Raw genomic sequence first — 21785 nt, 5'->3', positions numbered from 1 at the left:
TATCAACCGATCTCCATCCGTTGCCATTGAGAAAAAGACTCCACAAGAGGTATGGTCTGGTAATCCTGCTAATTATTCTCATTTAAAGATTTTTGGGTGTCCTACGTATGCTCATGTTGATAATGGAAAATTGGAACCGAGATCTATTAAATGCATTTTTCTTGGTTATAAAGCTGGTGTAAAAGGGTATAAGTTATGGTGTCCTGAAAATAGAAAAGTTGTGATTAGCAGAGATGTTGTTTTTGATGAAACTGCTATGCTACCTAACTTATCTCTTAAAGACTTCCAATAAAGAAAATCAAAATCAGGTGGAGCATCAGATTAATACAGAGTCAACTCCTCAAGCCAGAACAAAAAATGAGAATAGAGTTGCTTCTTCACCACAATACTCTATCGCCAAAAACAGAACTAGAAGAGAAATTAAACCTCCAAAGAAGTATGCAGAGGTTGATCTAGTTGCTTATGCTTTAAATGTGGCTGAAGATATAGATGCGAATCAAGAGCCATCTAATTATTCTGAGGCGGTTAGCTGTGAAGACACAGAAAAGTGGATGTTTGCTATGCAAGAAGAGATGGAATCACTCCACAAAAATAGAACATGGGACCTTGTGAAACTTCTTAAAGGTAAAAAGGTTGTTCGTTGTAAATGGGTATTTAAAAAGAAAGAAGGGACTCTAGGAGTTGAAGAACCCAGATATAAAGCAAGGCTTGTTGCAAAGGGTTACAGTCAAATTCCAGGAGTGGACTTCACAGATGTGTTCTCTCCAGTTGTTAAGTATAGTTCGATTCGAGCTTTGCTTGGTATTGTGGCCATGCATGATTTGGAGCTTAAGCAGTTAGATGTAAAAACTGCATTTCTGCATGGAGAACTTGAGGAAGATATTTACATGCAACAACCAGGGGGTTTTATAGTCTCAGAAATAGAGGACTATGTTTGCTTGCTGAGAAAGCCCCTTTACGGTTTGAAACAGTCACCAAGACAGTGGTACAAGAGGTTTAATTCCTTTATGACTTCTCATGATTTCAAAAGAAGTAGTTTAGACAGTTGTGTTTACTTTAAGAGAAACGGTGATGGTTCTTTTGTGTATCTACTTCTTTATGTTGATGACATGTTGATAGCAGCAAAAGATAAAGGAGAGATAAAAAAGGTTAAAGCCCAACTAAGTGAAGAATTTGAGATGAAAGATTTAGGACCAGCAAAGAAGATACTTGGTATGGAGATTCTCAGAGATAGAAAAGTAAGTAAATTGTACCTAAGTCAGAAATGGTACATTAAGAAAGTTCTTTGCAGGTTCAATATGCAGAGTGCTAAGCCTGTTAGTACTCCTTTAGCAGCCCATTTCAGACTTTCATCGGCCTTGTCTCCTCAATCAGATGATGAGATTGAGTACATGTCACATGTTCCATACTCTAGTGCAGTGGGATCTCTCATGTATGCTATGGTTTGTTCACGTCCAGATTTATCATATGCAGTCAGTGCAGTTAGCAGATATATGGCAAATCCCGGTAAAGAACATTGGAAAGCAGTTCAGTGGATTTTAAGATACTTACGAGGCACTACTGATATTTGCTTACAGTTTGGAAGAACTAAAGATGAAGTTATAGGGTATGTTGATGCTGATTTTGCTGGAGACCTTGATAGAAGAAGATCTCTCACAGGTTACGTCTTTACAATCGGAGGTTGTGCAATTAGTTGGAAAGCCACTTTGCAAACTACAGTCGCTTTGTCTACCACTGAAGCTGAGTACATGGCGATTACTGAGGCTTGTAAATAAGCTATTTGGTTGAAGGGACTATTTAGTGAACTCAATGAAGACCTTCAAATCAGCACAGTATTTTGTGACAGTCAGAGTGCCATCTTTCTTACAAAAGATCAAATGTTTCATGAGAGAACAAAACACATTGATATTCGGTATCATTTTGTTCGTGATATTATTGCTCGTGGTGATATTGTTGTGAGCAAAATTAGTACTCATGAAAATCCTGCAGATATGATGACTAAGTCACTTCGTATAACCAAGTTTGAGCATTGCTTAGACTTGGTTGGTGTTCATTGTTGAAGTTAAACCTTGAAGGGGTTTTATGGAAGAGGTGGAGAACTTGTTTATTAAAAGTTCGCGATGAAGAACTTGTTCATTGAGAATTTGTGTCAAGGTAGAGATTGTTAGAATTAAGTGACCCAATTCTTATTTAAATAAAAAACGATGGAAAATAAAATAAAAGTAAAATCCATATAGAACTAGACTTCTTTTATTTTATTTTAGAATAAGGTTTTTAAACCTTATTAAACTCCATCTATTTTATATTGATTAGGATAAGGTGTTTCAATCCTACTAGAATATGGCTTTGCAAGCCTATAAATAGACATAGTCTATTCCTCTTGTATTTGAGTCAAATTTTTTCGACATAGTGAATTTTCTTCTCCTCTGCCCGTAGTTTTTTCCCGAAAAGGTTTTCATGTAAAATTTGTGTGTTCTTTATTTTATTTATTTTATTTATTTTATTTTATTTTATTTTTCACAAATACTTTGTATAGCTGTACCATTTAAGCTACTAACTTACATGTCTTGAGACTTTGAATCCCTGAAGCTAAATTTTGGTTATTAACTTTGTATGTCTTGCGACCTAATTGCATGAAACCAAAAATCTTAAGAGCATTTGTTAATTTCATTTTGAGGAAGCATACAAATTTGTTCCCATCTTAGACAAAAATCTTACGAGTCACTCAAACTCTACTTGACTTTTTGAGGCAAGATACAAAACACGATTAAAAAAAGGAAATTAATGATCCTTGACACAATTTCTCGATTACATCACTGTCGATACCAGAATAGATGGATGGCATGCTAGCATATCTGGCATTCTTGGTTCATCAGTTCATCATGCAGGACTCCGGTATTAACTTCATATGCTCAATCTTCGTCACAAATATAGAATGTCGGCAAGGAAACCCTTCAATTTCAAACATTGTACATGAACAACTCATTGTTCCATCTGATGAATCGTAACACAACTTTGTTTCCTTCTCAAGATGAAAATACTGTATCAGCCTATACATTCTCCTATTTTGGTCCATTTCTATTGCATTCTCTTTTGTATTATAGTATCCTGCCTCCTCAACTCTTTCCAGAATCGCTTAAAAGAATTTATTGTATAAACTTCTGCAGCATGTTTCTCAATTGGTTGTATGAAGCTTGTAGTCACAGGCTCACTTTGCCTCCTATTCCAACCTCCGCATGCTAGGTACAACATTATCGATTGAATATAAAAACCTAAGAAACGATCCACATTTCTCTTTATATACTTCTTCAAGTACTATGAGTTGCGCCCTTTGCATTTAGATGTTTTCATACGACCAAAAAATTTACTTGTCAGAAAAGCTTGCACCTACAGACATCTTGTGTTATATTTCTCAACAATCCATGAATGATTTTGTAGGTTATGTGTCTCAACCATGTTCTTCCACTCTGTCAAATTCTTCTTCCGTCCAGCATGAGTACATGCATTTTTTAAATGACCTAGAATTTCAGCTTTGTGGATATGAGACAGAACATTCCTTTGTGTGTCAGATGCAAAGTCAATGGTTAACTTCTGGCATAATCATTTTCAGCGCCAAATGCATTGCCCAGTTCCTATACGTAACCACCAGCACAGACATCTTTGATCTCATACATCATACAAACTCATTCAGCACCCAAACAAAACTATTATGCTTCTCATTTGAAAATATTGCAAATGCAAATGTTATTATCTAGTGATGACTGTTAACTCCAACAAATACCAATAGCGTGAGATTGTATCCATTATTCTTGTATGTCGTGTCGAACGCAACATCTCTGAAGTACGCATAATCAATCCTCTTGCAGGAGTCAGCCCAAAAAATATTTTGAAGCCGGTTGTCCTCATCTCATGTACAAACTCGGATCATTTGTTCTTTTTGCCCCAAAATATTCTAAAGCAGCATTTGCCTCTCCGTGTTCAACTGCTTTCATCAACTCCACTTGTAGCAAGTTAATAAGATCATTTTTCCTGAAGCTCATTTTATCATATCACCAAACTCGGTCAGCGAATAACGACATCATCTAGGAAGGTTGGATTGTGGCTCGTCTCATCGCCAAAGCTTCAACCCTTGCACCAAGGGGAACTTCACGAAATTCATGATTATGCTTTTTCACAGAGCTCGTAACAACCCATTTGCTTTTAAACTTCTTAAACACCACTCGCATCTTCGCTTCACATCCAGTTCGAGTTATATTTTTTGGTTCTCGAATCCTTATATTATTGTTGTTGTGATTATCCGACCACTCCCCTTCTTTATTACGGTATAAATACTTAGCAATAACATCCCAAGTTTTGGGATTTGTCTTTGTTCCTCCAAGACTAACACAAAAACCAATGATATGAGCATAGCTTAGATAAAACGATTGAGCATCATCTAAGCTATTGAATTCCATTGCTTTAACTTCCTCTGCTGTTAATTCAGTAACGTTAAAATCAAAAAATTCATGAACCTGTCTCTTCCCATAAATATTTGGCATTCCTTGTTTTGATTCTTCATTTAACTGTATCATCTGTGTGTTGCCCTCAACATTCAACCATTCTTAAACAATTTCCTATTTATAAGTACAATTTTTCAGATTTAATCATACAGAGTTTCAGAAATCACCGTACTTACTGATTAAGTTACTTGACAACAATTTTAAACTTTTCCCCAGTACTTTAAACCAAAATCTAGATTAATCTGTCTTCAAAGATTACCAAATGGCCACACCTAAAGTTCGTAATTTTGTTCTCGTTCTCAATGGGTTCAACAGCTTCAGTTAGTCTACTGCAATAGAGAGAGAATGGTATTACTTTCGTTTAAAGCTTGGCTGAAAAATCCCTTGCTTGTAGATGGAACCGGTTGAATTGGTAGAACAAAAATAACATAATTATCCATAAAACTCCAACGTACATCATCAATGATCATTTCTTCTTCCTTTTAATTTCAACCCTTAATTTAAAGAATCCCACCAAAAAGAATCTTTAAATAGATGCCACATGCAATTAAGCTTTCCTTCTTAACACTATTATATTAGTAATATTTTAATAAGCGCACTCAATTTATAAAATAATGAGTTTTTTATATTTTTATTTTAATCCTTAACATTAAGAAAATACATCATTCTATCTTTCAATCAAATGTTGAAATAAACACAGTCAACGGAGACTTCTCTGCATTGAAAAAATTAAATTTCAACAAGAGTTGTTTCAATGCATTTGTCTAGTTCATTTAAAATTCAACTTCCCAATACAGTCTATCAAAATAAAATAAATTTCACATATCGTAGAATTCTATTTAAAGAAGACGACTAATAAACCTATCAAAACCATGTCGAATTCATTAAAACAGCAAACTGTATAACGAGTGTGTGTTCATAACTGCATTCTTGATGTGCGTGGTTCAAGGGGCCACTACCTATTTCCCACCCTTACTGTAAGTATCCTTAAGGGTAACCGTACGATTAAAGACAAGCTTCTCGGCAGTCGAGTCCTTATCAACTGTGAAATAGCCTGAAATTACAAATCAAAATAAGTATACTACAATGAAGACCAAGCACAACAGAGGGAAGATTTATAACTCAATACCATATTGACGGTATAAGAACCAATAACTCGTATCATAATCATCATAATCTATTCTCAGATACTATATTGATGGTATTGTTCAACCTACCTAGCCTTTCGAACTGAAATGTATCCCCTACAGCAGCCTTACCAAGTGATGGCACTGCATATGCATTAGGTACCACCACTTTGGAATTCGGGCTGAGATCAGTGAGCCAATTATCAAGTTCAGCAGGATTCTGATGAAATAATTCAAGTCGTAAGATTTCATAATACAACTGGCAGAAAGCAAGAAACAATTCCAAATCACTAAGAAATAATAACTGCCAACCTCAGAATTAAAGAGTTTGTCAAACAATCGGACTTCAATCTTCAATGGATCAGAACCCGGGGACGGTTCAGCAACCCAGTGGAGAACCCCCTGTGCAAAAGTTTTGAAAAGGACATGGGACTAAATACGGAGTAGAAAAAAGTATATATTGCATTGCACGAACCTTAAAGAATATGATTCAAACAACTAGTAGTTATCAGAAGACTCCAGAACTACTTCAAGAAATAAACAAATAAGAACCTTCGGCTTGCTTTTTTTGGAAGGATCGTATTCAGCTCGAATCTCAAGCACAGTTTCTTTATCATCTGCCAATATTACATCTGTACACTTTATTGGGAATGCATATCTGCAAAATAGAATCATGCAAACCATTAACTAAAATTTACTACACGAAGTTAACATGCGTCGATGTGCAAGTGGTTGGGGTGTGGAGGGGGATTCTGTACACATGCATACCTTAGCAGTGCTGACTTGCCAGGAGCCAATCCATAGTAATCTTTAGAATCTTTCATCCGGAAATCTGAGCGCTCAATATATACAACATTTGAAAAGGGCACCTAAAATTAGAGTAGAACAAGTGGTTATGATCACAGACTAGAATAACAAAAAAAAAAAAAATTGGAGAATATTGCTATTTGAAGTTGATATCTGTTTTTGTAATTGAATTGAGATACATGATCGGACAATACTCCATACAGATAATTCAAATTTAAAACAATCCAAAAACATGTCATTTTTATTTATCCCCACCTTGTAAAAGGCAGATGTGTCATCTGTTCGAGCATCAGGCCATTTCTTTGCATCAAGATCCAAAACAGAACCAGATTCGAGGTTGGTTATGACAACCTGGAAAAAGGAGAGAGAGATGAGGCAGACAGTAGAAAATATGGTTTTTGAAGAATGAATCCAGACTAGATGATGACCTTAAGAGGATGCAGCACAACCAATACACGAGGTGCTGTCTTGTTTAATTCTTCTCTTATGTGATACTCAAGGCGATCCAAACGAATCATGCTACAATCACTGCGGCACAAGTTGTTAAAACATAAGGCTCAGCAAATGAAAAGCCACATTCGTCTTTGTTGCATGTACTTATAGTGTACTATAACATAACTACACATCAAAGTTCATGAGATGAGAATGTGTGTATATTCAACCTTCTAGTGATTCCAATTCCTCGAACAAAAGAATTTATTGCAGTTGAAGTCACACCCCTACGTCGTAAACCAGCTAATGTCATGAGACGGGGATCATCCCAACCATCAACATATTTGTTTGTCACGATGTAGTTTAACTAAATCACATCATAGTAGATGAATATTAGACATATAACTCGATCAACTCCGTGACACAAACAGGAACTTTTGATGCAAAAATATTATTTTTTTCACCTTCCGTTTAGACATCACAGTGTTTGTAACATTCAGTCGTGAGTATTCCCACACATATGGCTGGTAAAGGTCCAATACATGTAGCAGCCAATAGTAAGAAGCACGCCTCGTCTCAAATTCAAGTGTACACAGCTACACAAAAGAATAAAACAGCACTTTAAATATCTTTAAGAATGAATTGGCACTTTAAATAACTAACAGGACACAGTATAAAGAACTCAATCTATTTGTCAGCAAAGGCAGCAAGAAAGCATAGATCTCCCATGCCCTAGAAGCTACTTTTGAAATTTTAATTTTTGTTCAGTTAGTTCAATAAAAGAAAATATATATATCTTCTATTTGAGAAATTAGGTCCACAAAGCAAAAATCTATCCATGAAGCAAGAAATTTAGGTCCAAAACAGTACAACCTTAAACAAAAAGAATTAGACAAAGAAATCCTGTATCACACATATCACATACATCTAGCATATTCATGATTTCAGTAGATGCACTGGTTTAAACTAAAAGGCAAATTACCCAATGTTGTCCTTGAAAGTTGCAAAATTAAATAGAATAGTTAAAGAAAACATACTGAATGTGTGATATTTTCAAGAGAGTCCACAATGCAATGAGCATAATCATAGCTCGGATAAATGCACCACTGATCCCCAGCATGAGGGTGAGGAGTAAACTGGAAATAGAGAAAGAGGATGTCAAAAAACAATGGCAGATGGAAACAGACTCATCATTAACTGAACATCAATAAGATACATACTTGCCTTGATACGATAAGCAATGAGGTCATACATATTGAAGTTATCACTCTGCATATCTTGCTTCATCCTAAGTGTTGCTTTGCCCTCTTCTATCAGACCTCTCTTCATGTCATCAAAGAGTTTTAATGACTCAGCAATTGGTCTATCTCTCCAAGGGCTGTTCATCTTCTTTTCCCTATACTCCTTTATCTCTTCAGGGGTCTAACACCAATAGAACTAGTGCTGGTTAGGTCAATCGGGCATTGCATGAAAGCAACAATTAAATGTCAAAGTAAAAACAAGAAAGTAGCATGCATTTGTTGTTCCATGTTATGGATAATATCATGTATAAGAACCTGGTGATCAACATATGCATGACCCCTTCGTATCAGCTCCACTGCTAATTCATACAATTCTTGGAAATAGTCACTAGTGTAAGTTATCTGCAAAAAATCCAATGCAAACATCGTCAACCAAATCTTTTACTAGAACACTCAGCTTATACTGTTGAGAAATGTTATACCTTGAATGGTTCCCAGCCCATCCACTGGACAATTTCTTCAATGTGATTAATGTATTCTTTCTTTTCAGCTTCAGGATTTGTATCATCATATCTAAAAGTAACCAAGATAAGATTAGAAAAGTATGCAGCTAGACATATCATTAATCCGTTTGAGTTGCCAGAACACATTAGAATAAAATACAGAGCTCCATTGATTATCAAGATGTATTAACAAAGAAAAAATAAGTTAAAAAAACTTTGGATGATAGCACAAAGAGCAATTCTCACCTGAGGTAGCAACATCCACCCCTCTCTTTCGCAAGGCCAAAGTCAACAAACATCGCCTGAGAAATAGTTATATCATTAGAATAATCATTGTAAATTATCAATAGAATGTCTGTACCCTTCTGAATGAATTCTAAATAGAACTTACTTTTGCATGTCCAATGTGTAGATACCCATTTGGTTCGGGAGGGAAACGAGTAAAAACTCTTCCCACGGTGACCTTCAAGTGATTGTCAAGCCTTTCCCTCGTATTGTAACATCTTAGCACAGAACCATTGCTAAAAGATACTTCTGTGTGCACCTAATATCCACAAGAAAGTTACAATTTATGGAGCAGTCCACTGATTTTCCAATTAAAAGGAAAATATAGGCCATGTAAAATATTGCTTCAGTTCTCATCTTCTTTTCCCTTTGTTTTCTTCAATTTTCCAGTTCTATTTCTTTTAGAATTAGGGAGTCTAAATAAATAAATACTCTTTCTGTTGGAAAACATCGAATTATTATAAGAAAATTAAAGCATTAGTTCTCTTGCAATTGCCTTATGCAATCAACCTTATGCCAAGACTCCTAAGGAACCCCGGTTTGAGGATTGGGGTTTTCTACAATTCCAACTTAGATGTGACTCGAATTAGATTTCTTTGGAGTAATAAAACTCTTCCCAAGGAACTCTAGGTGCCAAGTTGAGGAATACATTTCTTTTCTCTATTTCCATTAGAATTCTTATCAGAAAATGGCCTTAACTCTAACCTAGTTGCTATCTTACGACATCTTTACCCTTTATTTTTGCAATTTTCCAGTTTTGTTAATCATTGCCGGACCAATAAACACAAGTAGTGCAATTATATACAGCCAGAACTACAGACAACAAATATAGATTGTAGCAACAATGGTACTGAGGTAAATAATGTTGTTCCTGAATCTTTGATTAATAGAAGGCAAGGGAAGAAGAGAAACTCTGCAAGACAAATTTAGCTATATACCTTTATATTGTCTTCTGGAGCAGGAAATATTGAAAATGGATTAAGTTCTTCTTCAGATGGCTGTGCAGGAGTCTCATCAACAACAGCTTTCTACACAAGTGTAATACGAACTGGTGTCAAGAAAAATTATATCACAGAAAACTCCCATGTAATATATGAAAAACAGGCTGTGATGCTCACTTCAACTTTAGCAGGTTTCTCTTTCTTTTCCTTCTTTTTAGAAGGCTTCTCATCATCTGCTGCTGTCCTCTCACCAAGTAACTCATACATTTTTGCATCTACAAGTTGCTGTTAGAGAAGAAGAGAGCAGAATCAGAGAGTTTTTATATTAATTAATAGCCCTTCAGGCAGTTGAAAGTATAGAAAATCACCTTAGCCATCTTTGGATCCGCCCAAGGATGCTTCTTCCTAATGCTCCCAAACAATTCACCAACTAGATTTGCCGGTAAATTATGAAAAGAATTAGAAAAGTATACTACAATGCATGTACATGATAGGAAAGGTGCAAAAATCGCAGACAGCATACACCACAACAGAGAGATTAGAACAAACTAGACAGCTGGTTTCAAAAAGATAAATGAAGGCATAACAGTCTGTTCATGTTATAAGCTCCTATAATCACACTGTCCATCATAGTGCATAAAGTTTGCACATCCTTATACATGCACATTCAATGCCTGCATGTTTCTCTAGGTGTCTGTTTATCTAGTAATTTAGGATCCTCATATATGTGTGCAGTTGTGCATGTTTATAAGAACAAAAGGAACAACATAGGAAGAGGAAGACTGAAAAACATATAAATATATAAACTCACATATATGTTCCTCTAGTATGTTTATATGTATATAGAGAGGGAGGGAGATAGAGAGAAAACAAACCATTTGTTCGGTAACGTCGTTCCAAAATTACAGCCTTATACTCTTCAAAAATTTCATTGACAGTCTGTGTAAGTTCCTCCAGAGAAACTTCGACTCCTGTTCAAACATCCAATGAAGTAACCAATATCTATACTGTAGGGCATTAGAGAAAACTCAAGCTAAAACTAACGGCTCTGTTGAGAGAAATACCACCGGAAAATATTAGTAAACAATATCAATTGCATCTAGCATTATCAATCATAAGATGAACGATTTTATGACATACCTACTCCGCATGCTTCTTCAAATTCATTCCTCTTAAACTCCTCCGATGCAACATTCGAGAGAAATGAAAATGCAGCTTCTAACTGTGCCGGAGTCTTAATCTACAAAAACTCAACTGTCTTAGTGATAATAATAACCCGTGAATTAAAACCACTGAATACACAAATTATGTTCCAAACCTTGGAAGAGACAACATATTCAAGTAACTTTGGACGATGTACGAGTGCATTCGCAGGGTACTTCGTGGCAACCTATGTGATAAATGCATACAGCAAAGATCATCTCCATTTTTCATTTTTATGAGCACTACAAATAAAAACAGAGAAATCAACCAACAAAAGGATCAACTTACCGTATATAAAAGATTTCCAATTGCACGGTCACATCCGTTAGCCAAAGCAGCCTAAAGAAAACAGATTGAAATGAAAAATTAATAGTTCAACTTTTTTTAGAAAATAAAAAGAGAGAGAGAGAGAGTAGATTCAGAAGCATACCTCGTGAACGACGGCAGTGAGATTAGCAGTGACCTTGTTGTTAGCGATGGTGTTGCGAGCAGTTCGTTCGTCTAAACCAATCTTTAAGAAGAGCTCTAAGATTCTGTCAGATTCTTCGCCTTTGACCACCATTTTCTTCGATTTGTTGTTCTTTTTCTGAGGATTTGGATTATGCAGGTGTGAAGGAAGGAGGTGGGCCGGCTTTCTGAGAAAAGGAACGGATAAATCGTGATATAAACCCTAACCAGCAAACGGAAATTAGGCCAGGGCGTTAAAGGGATGGGTGAGATTCTAAGGAATCTCAATCTGAGAAAAATCTGCGATGCTTTATTCAAAATACAGACAAATTTATATATGGAGATGGAATAGGGTTCCTCACTTCTTTTTTTTATTTATTTATACATTCATTTTTCACTTCAATTTTTGTTCTTTTTTAAGACCACCGGTAGTCGGTAATAATTTTGAGTTTTATTAGTTTGTACGTGAAAAAAAGCTCTTAACAAAATAAAAAAAAAATTAATTAAGTTGATGTATTAAATTTACATCTAATTAAATCACTTTCGTTAATTAAAATAATTAATTCAGCGTCTCTGATAATAGTTTTTGACATTCCAATCAGATATCACATATTACAGTTTCTGATTTAATTTAATATTTTTCTATAAAAAAATTAAACAATAATAAAATAAAAAAATATTAAAAATATATAAACTAAATATTAAAAATATTTAAATTAACTATTAAAAATATTATAAAAATATAAAAAATCTAATAAATTATAAAATTAATTGAACTTATTCAAAAAGATTTTAAAAAACATATTAAAAATCTTAAATAATAATTGTAAAGAAATATTAAAATTAATATAAACTTATAAAAATTACAAAAAAAAATCATAAAAACTTGAATTGGACCGCTTAGCTCAAAATCGATAAGGGTATCAATCCGAAAAAAGCCATTAGACCAGTTGACTTGAGAAACAGGTGATTGAACCGATTTTTTATTTTTTTTAAATTTTTATCAAACCAAAATTTCATTATACAATTATTAGCATATGTCTGAATGAAATATTCTAACCAATGTTTTCAGATTAGGACCAATGGTCAAATCGATTAGGCCGTCAGCCTGCCAGTTCAACTAATCTATCTAGTTCAATTAAATAAAATATTAAAAAAATTGGTTCAATCATCCGATTCCTAAGTCAACTAGTCTAGCAACTTTTTCTAAATCAATACCCTTGATGATTTCAATCTAACCAGTCCAACTAATAGATCTGGTGTAGTTCAAGTTTTTATGACTTTTTTTAATAATTTTCATAAGTTTATATCAATTTTAATCATTTTAATCATTTTATAGAATTTTAATACGTTTTTATAAAATTTTAAATATTTTGAATATGTTTTACTAATTTTATATTTTTATAACTTTTTATAATTTATTAGATTTTTTATATTTTTATAAAATTATATCTATTTTCATATTTTTAATATTTAATGATCTTATATTTTTATATTTTTTTCTAATTTTTTAGTTTTTATGAGAAAAATATCAGATTAAACAAAAAGTTACCACATGTCATCGTCTAATTGGTACATTAATTTATTTTGACGGTCAACATGGAGGGGGTTAATTGATTGTTTTAATTAACAAGCTTAATTGAGTGGGAACTTAATATAGAGACTTAATTAATTATTTTTGCATTTTCTAAGGGCTTTTTTTGAGATATAAGCCTTGATTATTTAGGCTAGATTTTAATATGTAATAATATGTCATAAGTCTATGTGCTCTTTTAAATTTTAAAATTTAGTCTCTATACTTTTATTTCTAGAAATCTAGTCTCTCTATTTTTAGATTTCAAAATCTAGATTCAACTATGGACACTATTAAATTTTTTTGTTAAATTCAGGTTAATTAAAGTGTCGTTTTTTTTAATTATATGGCCATCAAATGAGTATATTTTTTATTTCAAAATATTACACCAATAAATTTAACAAAAAATAGATTTGTTAATAGTTAGAATTGAATTTTAAAGTCTAAAAAGAAAAGCGAGTAAATTCATGGTAATAAAAGTACAAAGATTAAATTTTAAATTTTAAAAAGTAGAGAGACTTATTGCATATTTTAATGTTTTAGATAAAAGAATCTATTAGTAAATTAATTTCTAATTTTTTACATTTGATTTATCACTAAATTATATCTTGATTCCTATTTAATTGTTTGAAGTAAAAGATTAAAGTCTTTTATGATAAGTTTTGATAAAAACACGATATTTTATTAAGTAATATTATATTTGATTAAATTATGACAAAATTTATAATTTAAGTATTTTTCTGAAAAAAATATAATTTAAAAGTCAATTTGTCAATAAAAACAGTCTTGAATCTGCCTGTATTAATCAACATATTTCTATTAGTTTAATTATATAGTATAGTGATATGACAATAAAAACAATCACTAACAAGATATTTTAGTATATAAAAAGTTTGTAAAGAATGAATTAAAATATCAATTTTCTGGATCAGGGCTGCAGGTTGCCGCCAATAATTTCAATACACCGTGTGGTTCATTCCGTGGGCTTCAAATTCAAGCAACTTCAGGCAAACTTCCGTTTCCATATTGCGTGAGAATCAAGAATAAAAATCGATGTTTGAGATTCCGGTGAGATAAGAAATCCTTCTTAATAATAAACACTTAAAATATTTGGGATTCTCAAATATTTAAAGGTATAATCTTCTTTAATTTTATAATAAAAAAAAATAATTTTAAAGAATCGGAACATTTTGCAATGATAAATGCAAAGCCAGGCACTCAATTGATTGCATCAGATTTTCATCTTTTTCTAGATGATTGTCCTAAGACAGCAAAAGAAAGAGAGCATATGAGTAAGATTTCATATGCGTCGATAGTTGAAAACCTTATCATGCGATGCTTTGCACATGTCTAGATATCTGTTTTGTAATAGGAATGATTAATCGATATCAGGCAAATCATGGTCTCAAGCATTGGCAAGTTGTAAAGCATATATTAAAGTATCTTAAAAGAATAAGGGATTATATGCTTGTGTATTTTAGAGAGAACCTTACTCCTATTGAAAACAGAGACTCGAACTTCCAAACCTGTAAAGATTCGAGAAAATCGACATCAGGAAATGTATTTATTCTAGGCCATAGAGCCATAGTATAGAGAAGTGTAAAACAAACTTGCACTACTGACTCTACGATGGAGGCCGAGTATGTCGCTACTTCTGAGACAATTAAAGAAGCAATATGGCTTCGAAAGTTCTTAATCGATCTTGAAGTCTTGGTATAGAAAAAGCTATAACATTGTATTGTGATAACAGTGTTGCAATAGCTAATACCAATGAAATAAGAAGTTACAAGAGGACGAAATGAGAAGTCACTTGATACGAGAGGCAGTAACTGAAGGAATTGTAGATGTGGTGAAAGTAGCTTCTAAAGATAACATTGCAGATCCATTTACTAAAATTCTTATAACTAGGAATTTTAACAAAACTAGGGGTTTTAACAAACACGTTGAAGATATGGGAATGTGAAACATGACACATTTACTTTACTAGGGAAAGTGGAAGATTGTTCGGAAATGTTCACATATTGTAGTAAACATGTAATTGTTTTCTATGTATTTGAACGATGAATAAATAAATTTGACATTTCACTGTTATATCTTTTGTAATTCTATCTTTCATATTTTGCATGCATAGTGACATTGTAACAAGCAAAAATTAGCTCATTGATTGTTTAAGTTCAAACTGATGATAAGTGGCATTGTAAGAATGTTTACATTGTAAGAAAGACATCTTACTTCAATAGATAATCTAAATGAGTCTGTAATCCCGTAAAAAAAACAAAGAAAGCATTTGATTCAAATACTAAAAATGATATTATGTTGTCTACAATTTTAATTAAGGAGATGCCTAATCTTGGTTATCGGAGCAGTTGACTCTACGGGTAAAGATATAGATGTATTCATTGGCAGAATGATATATTGGACCGGACCCAAGATGAATTAATTCTGAATCCGTTTGTGAATTAATTCACTTGTTACATTCATGGTGTGATTTACCTAAATCCTGAGTTAGTCACTGACCATGCGTATGTAACTCATGTGCTTTGAAATAAGTGGAGGCTTATGCTCTAAAGATGATCAAGCCGATAGTTAGTACATTGGGTACATGACTTTTGTATGGCATGACTTTACTAGCAACAATGGAATTCATAGCTCAATTAGACCATGCATATGTAACTCATGTGCTTTGAAATAAGTGGAGGCTTATGCTCTAAAGATGATCAAGCCGATAGTTGGTACGTTGGGTACATGACTTGTGTATGGCATGACTTTACTAGCAACAGTGGAATTCATAGCTCAATTAAAGAGTTAACGATATTCTCCCATTGGCATTGTGTAGATTGATAAATATGAAACATGACCACGGGTTACTCGTTTTCGAACGAGAAATTTATCACAATCATTTGTTGACAGTGGTCATATTAATCATTAAGAAGACACAATGGTTACAATGAGATAACATATGATTATATTGAGTAAACGGATTTAATTCAAAGGAATCAAGGATCTCATATGAGGATAACATACACATGACAATGTCATTGGACAAAGTAGTTCGATGAATTGCTTTCGTAAAGAGTATACAATAAGTAGTTTTCTGTAATAGCCTGAATTTTCAGTGGTGTCAGAATAGTGATTCGAGATCACTAAATCCGACAAATGAGTAGAAAATATTAATAATTTAGTGAATATAAGTTAAGTGTGAAGTTAGGAAAATTTTTGAAATAGCGAATAGTGTACTTGAAAAAAAAATTAAATTAGAATCGGAAACGAGATATCGAGAATTTGAAAATTTTTAAAACGAGCCATAAATATTTTTATAAATATTTATGGAGTGTTAATAAGTTAGTATTAAAGTTTCGTCAAGAAATTTTAAAGTTTCGATAGTTAATTGAATAAAAAGGATTAAATTGTAACAAATGTAAAATTATGGGAAATGATTAAATAGCTTAAATGATAAAAGAAAGAGGGTTTAAAAGGCAAATAGACCCCAGGCCTATTTGGGCTGGACGGCAAGGTGCATGAAATCAGCAGGAAAATTGATGAATTAAGGGCAAAATTGGAATATTGCAAAATTTTACTTAATAAACTAGGACTAAAGTGGAATTATCTAGAATTCTCATTATTTTTCTGCATTCTCATCAGAAAAAACCACCATATAAGGGTTTTCTTAAGCTGGTTTTTCATATTTTTACTGCAAGTAAGTTCAATTCTTGATTATTTCTTGAAATTTTTGTGTTTTTATGACTTTTACAACTAGGTCCACTTGTTGAATTCATTAGTTTTTGATTCTATGAAAGAAATTGAAAGTTGATATGAATATGTGCTGGAATTATATGATGATTTAGCATGGAATTAGAGTTTTAAATTGTTTATATGCTGATTTTATTGAAAGAATTGAATAGAAAGTGAATGTTTGGGATCTAAAGGTGAAAAAGTTTGAAGTTAGGGTTTTATGTGGAAATTCTGAATTTAAATAATTGTGAAATAACTTATAATGTTAAGGTAAAGCATTAATTGGGAATAATTAGCTTCATTGAGGGATTAATTGAGCAATGACTGAATTGTATGAACTGTGAAATTTGGGGCAAAAATCGAAATCAACATTTGCACTAAAACAGTTTTGGACAGGAGCAGTAGTCTAACTTTGAAAAATCACTAAAAATAGTATAAATGGAATTAAATGATGAGCAAGTTATGAAATTTAAGCTTAATGAGTCTATTTTCATATGGATAAAAAAAAGAGGCATATAAATTATACTTTATGATATATTTGAAACCTTGTGAAACAGGGCCAGAGTGATTTCTGGATCCTCTATTCTTACTTTAAAAATTCATAATAAATTGTAAAAAAATAATTAGAAGTCATTCTTTATATGTACAGATTTCTTATTGAGTCTATTTTCAATAGAAACAAACATGGACATCATCCGAATTCTGTACGAAGAGATAATTAATTTTTAGTGAAGAAGGGTCGGAATTGTCAGATAGCAGAACAGGGGTGACTTTAAAGAATAAACTGTACTTATTGGCTAAACCAAAAATTCTAAAAATTTTATGATAAGAAGATATATGAGTCTAGTTTTAGATAAAATTAGCGGATCCTAATTTGGAGTTCTGTAGCTAAAGATAAAAATAATTTAGTAACTATAACACAGATGGACAACATTGGAATATACATAAGTAAACAATTAAATTATAGATGATATTACTTATAAGCGGGTTGAAGATGAAGTCAATATTGATAAATGAATGATTTTACAATGATAGATCAAGAACCTGAAGCAAGTCGAGGAAAAGAAAAAGTAGCTGATTAGTCCCTGAATTTTCACAAATTTTACAAATCAACCCAGGTAAGTTCATATGGTTGAAGTTTAATGATTATATGTTAAATTTATGAATTATATAATGTATGATGAAATATATTTATTGATGAATAGAAAATAAAATAACAACCTGAAAGTCGAATAAATGATCAAATTGAGTGGAATGTCGGATTTGAGTACTTCTGATCAGTGACAAGTGATAAGTGATAAGTGGTAGCCTCAGCTACACTTATCTGATCAGTGATAAGTGACAAATGATAAGTGGTAGCTTAGCTACTCTTATCTGATCAGTGACAAGTGATAAGTGATAAGTGGTAGCTTTAGCTACACTTATCTGATCAGTGACAAGTGATAAATGTGATTAGTGTAAGACCGTGGCAGGACTATGATTTTAAAAAGTGATAAGTGATCATATGCAAGACCATAGTTATACTATGACAAAGTGAAAGTGAAGTACTCAATTTTCCTTTACCATTCCCTAATTTGGTTAAAGAATGATATATGACAAATGGGCCCAAAGGAATTAATGGAAATGGATAATTGGTAGTGAGTTTATATAGGGAACTCACCAATGACTGTGATTGACAGGTGAACTTAATAATTGTGTATATAGTATAAGTTTATAAATATTTGGTAAGATTTATGTTTTATGCCTATGAACTTACTAAGCTTTTATAAGCTTATTTGAGTGTATTCAAAGTCTCTTGTAGATTGACGTGAAAGTATACGGAGGATCGGATCAACACAGAGGATCACACTATCCAGATTATCTCCGGTAGCTTTTGTAAATTTCCTTTTTGATTTATATGGCATGTATAAGGCTTGGTGATTATATAAATATTAAGACTTATTTAATGAATATACATTAAAGTAAAGAATGATGAGTATGTTAAATAGTATAATTATAATAGAAGTATAATTTGTATTAAATTGATTGAAATGAATTGGTTGGCTGGATTGGTCTCGGTTTTAAAAATTGCAGGGAAGGTTAGATATTTATAAAGGGGTTATATTGAGCAAAAAAAAAACTTTGGGATTTTGCAAAAAATTCCCTATGGTTTCGATTTAATTCTAGTTTGGTCTCGAAGTATGTTTTGGGCTTTGGAGGCCCATCTAAAGGACACCATGACATGTTTTAGTAAATAAATAGTATTTAACTCGTATTAACGAAAAATTAATTCAGTAAACTCCGGTAATGCCTCCTACCCTATTCCGGCGATGAATACGGGTAAGGGGTGTTACATTTTCAATGTGGACTGACTCTATGATTAAGTAATTGCAAATTATCGGAAAGATGCTTCTAGACATAATTGTAATTACTAGAGCCTAATTGTATATGTCTGATTAGTCCCTCCGCTAGCTTAATAAAAGCTCGATTGAACTTTATTTGAATTAGAAGTAAATTCTACGATTTGGAAATACTTTAATTAAGTCGATTTATTTTATGTCTAGAACTCACCTGAATCCTTATTGTTTCCATAGCTTAGCCTTCTCGAATACCAGAGCTTCCATTCTCTTGGTAGCTAAGCGTTACTACTTTTAAAATAGTTCTAAAGTTTTATAACTTCATTCTACGCACATAAAAGGGTTAAGAACCTTACCCGCTTGTTGGTTTCCCTACTTTTCCATTTCCATCCTTTTGAAGTTTGCTCCATGCTGAACCTTCCATGGTTAATCCTTTTTCAGGCTATCAAAAAAAATGATGAAGAGAAAAAGAAACTAACTCAGAAAGAAAAAATCATACCTGGGAGCCATCTCCTAACTATTTATAACCCTTCTCGCGCTATCACCAACCTTATGAGAACATTGCTAGTTATGATGTCTCCCATTAAGGAACTAATAGGTTCCATCCTAACTGAACCAGAATTAGATCTAAACCATGTCCAATTTAGTTTCCAGCTTTCCCGTTTCTTTCAATATAGGCCAACTTGCGATCTCTAATTTAGTCCCTTATTCATTCTTAATTTCGGGTTAATTGAAAACCAGGTGTTGCAATATATCTCTTTCTGTGAATCCTAAATCATCTTTGAATGCTCCATGAAATAGGCCCATTTCGCCCGGGCCTATACAAAAACCAAAAAAAAAAAAAAACAAAATAAATAAAACCAATTGTTTTAATAGTCCCAGTCTATTTACATTTATAGCCCAATAAACCCCAAAACCTAAATAGGTCCAGATCAATGCAGGGTCAGACCTGAATAAGCAAGGCCTGATTAGCCTAAGTACAAAAGCCCAAAAATAATAGCCCAAATCTAAACCTTTGGCCCAAATAAAAATTAACCCAAAAGGGCCCGATGTCTAAATTCTTTCAGAAACCTTAAGGGTTTCTGAAGTTTCCTCACCCCGCAATAGCCTCCAAGCCCCAGCAGCTGGACTCCGGCGTAAGCTCGTAGGGTCCAAGTAGGTTGAAGCTTCTGGAAGCCTGTACTGCAGCTCCTACAAACAGCCTCACCACGAGCAGACCTTTTCCTCCGTACATCCCACGTACGTCACCACCTCCAACTGGCTCCTTCTGTACCTATAACAAATTAACAAACCACAAGCCACAGCAAGAAGGGTGCAACAACAAAGCAAATCTACAGCAAATGGGCAGCGAAAAATAATAGAAAGATCTAGGGAATTTCTTTTATTTTCTGTTTTTTCTTATTTTTCTTTATTCGACTATAAATAAAGACCGAATGTAATTTGTAGAGGGTCGAAGATACGGATATTGAAAAAAGCAATCAAAATTGAAAAGGTGATTTTGGATTCAAATATTTTTAATTTTTCTTTTCTCTTTCGATTCCATTAGTCTTTCATTAGAGTTTATATGCATTTGAAAACAAAGAGAAAACAAGAGAATTACCTTGCAAATGTGCTAAGAGATTTCATCTTTTTCGTTGAAATCGGAGCGTAGAAAGAATCTCGCGGTCGAGATTGTCGTCCCTTGAAGCCCGAATCTGTTGGTCACTGTTGATAGGGGCAGATCGGTGCTTAGGAAAGGAGATTGGGATTCTGTTAAGGGGAAATCAAAAAGGAGATGCTGGGGTTTGGTTTAGCCGAATTTGGCTTGTTTTTAGCCTTTATAAAGGAGTAAAAAAGGCGTTTTGAGCCATTCTCAATGGCTCCAAAACGATACCGTGTTGACTATGCCCGATCCGACCCGATCCGGTTACCTAGGAGGATCCGCGCTTTCTGCTTAAAGGGAACATTTGCGCAATTGATCCTTCCCTTTCGCATGGTTATTCAATTAGGCATTATTTGTTTCTTCTTTGTTTTTTTAATTTGTCCTTGAGATTTGCGCGTTATTGCAATTTAATTTGCGCCTAAACACAGCGTTTTGAGATTTGTTGTATTTTCCGTTTTGATCCTGAATCATTTGTGCGCATACTATTTCAATCCTCAGCTCAGTTTTAATGATTTTTCTATTTATAAATTATCCTTCCAAATTTGTTTTTATTTCAATTAAATTTATTTTATGTGTTATATTCTTTTGGATTTATTTATTTAGTTATTTATGTAATTTTTTTTTAAAAAACCTATTATTTTAACATATTATTTTGAACTATTTTTTATTCCATTTTGTTTTAGTTTTTTTTTAATTTTCTTTTATATATTGTTGAATTGTTTTACTATATAAATTATCATTTTAAAATTTTCTCTATGTAATTTTATGTTTAAAAGATTTATATAATATTCATTCTCATACATTGATATTTATATATACATATACATATTTTATGTCAAATTACTTATTTGAATCCTCTTTTGAACATGTTCATATAATTTTTCTTTAAAATTTTACTTATATATATATTATTTGTTTCTTTTAAATCCAATTTTGGTATTACATATTTTGTTTGTTTCAAATATTTTCCTATATTATTATCCTATTATATATGCATTGTTTGTACTAGGATTTTTA

The 21785-nt window shown here is 32.8% G+C and overlaps 2 protein-coding genes across 3 annotated transcripts; both read right to left on the bottom strand.

Annotated features, from left to right (window-relative positions):
- Window positions 1–4082: 4082 nt before the first annotated feature.
- LOC107960994 (protein FAR1-RELATED SEQUENCE 5-like) lies at window positions 4083–4571 on the bottom strand. The gene has a single exon (XM_016897238.1). The coding sequence runs from the start codon at window positions 4569–4571 to the stop codon at window positions 4083–4085; it is 489 nt and encodes a 162-aa protein (XP_016752727.1).
- Window positions 4572–5190: 619 nt separating this feature from the next.
- LOC107959926 (glutamine--tRNA ligase, cytoplasmic) lies at window positions 5191–11904 on the bottom strand. 2 transcript variants are annotated; one of them, XM_016896099.2, is made up of 23 exons: window positions 11469–11904; window positions 11327–11377; window positions 11154–11225; window positions 10976–11075; window positions 10711–10806; window positions 10204–10265; window positions 10013–10120; window positions 9833–9922; window positions 9001–9153; window positions 8856–8911; window positions 8589–8679; window positions 8422–8508; window positions 8090–8287; window positions 7903–8001; window positions 7330–7461; window positions 7096–7232; window positions 6862–6961; window positions 6689–6784; window positions 6395–6495; window positions 6179–6284; window positions 5939–6028; window positions 5717–5846; window positions 5191–5553 (listed from the first exon to the last, which is right to left on the bottom strand). In XM_016896099.2, exons 1-23 carry the CDS (start codon window positions 11598–11600, stop codon window positions 5459–5461), a joined length of 2382 nt encoding a protein of 793 aa, XP_016751588.1. In that variant the 5' UTR covers window positions 11601–11904; the 3' UTR covers window positions 5191–5458. The 2 variants fall into 2 exon arrangements, with proteins under 2 accessions (XP_016751588.1, XP_040968399.1); XM_041112465.1 differs by lacking the exons at window positions 8589–8679; window positions 8856–8911; window positions 9001–9153; ... (6 more) ...; window positions 11327–11377; window positions 11469–11904 and having other exon boundaries at window positions 8086–8287.
- Between the last annotated feature and the right edge of the window lie 9881 nt (window positions 11905–21785).

The sequence above is a fragment of the Gossypium hirsutum genome, chromosome A05 (genome assembly GCF_007990345.1).
Source record: "Gossypium hirsutum isolate 1008001.06 chromosome A05, Gossypium_hirsutum_v2.1, whole genome shotgun sequence".
In the NCBI taxonomy this organism is placed as follows: Eukaryota; Viridiplantae; Streptophyta; class Magnoliopsida; order Malvales; family Malvaceae; genus Gossypium; species Gossypium hirsutum.
The sequence above is the reverse complement of the archived record's forward strand: the minus strand, read 5'-3'. Positions and strand labels throughout refer to the sequence as shown.

Bases quoted from the DNA above. Each gene is read 5' to 3' on its own strand.
- LOC107960994 (XM_016897238.1), bottom strand. From the start codon at position 4,571: ATGATACAGTTAAATGAAGAATCAAAACAAGGAATGCCAAATATTTAT.
- LOC107959926 (XM_016896099.2), bottom strand. From the start codon at position 11,600: ATGGTGGTCAAAGGCGAAGAATCTGACAGAATCTTAGAGCTCTTCTTA. The intron at 10,266-10,710 runs GTTTGTTTTCTC...CGGCAAATCTAG, and splicing joins ACGACGTTACCGAACAAATG to TTGGTGAATTGTTTGGGAGC. The intron at 6,285-6,394 runs GTATGCATGTGT...TCTATTTTGCAG, and splicing joins GGCAAGTCAGCACTGCTAAG to ATATGCATTCCCAATAAAGT.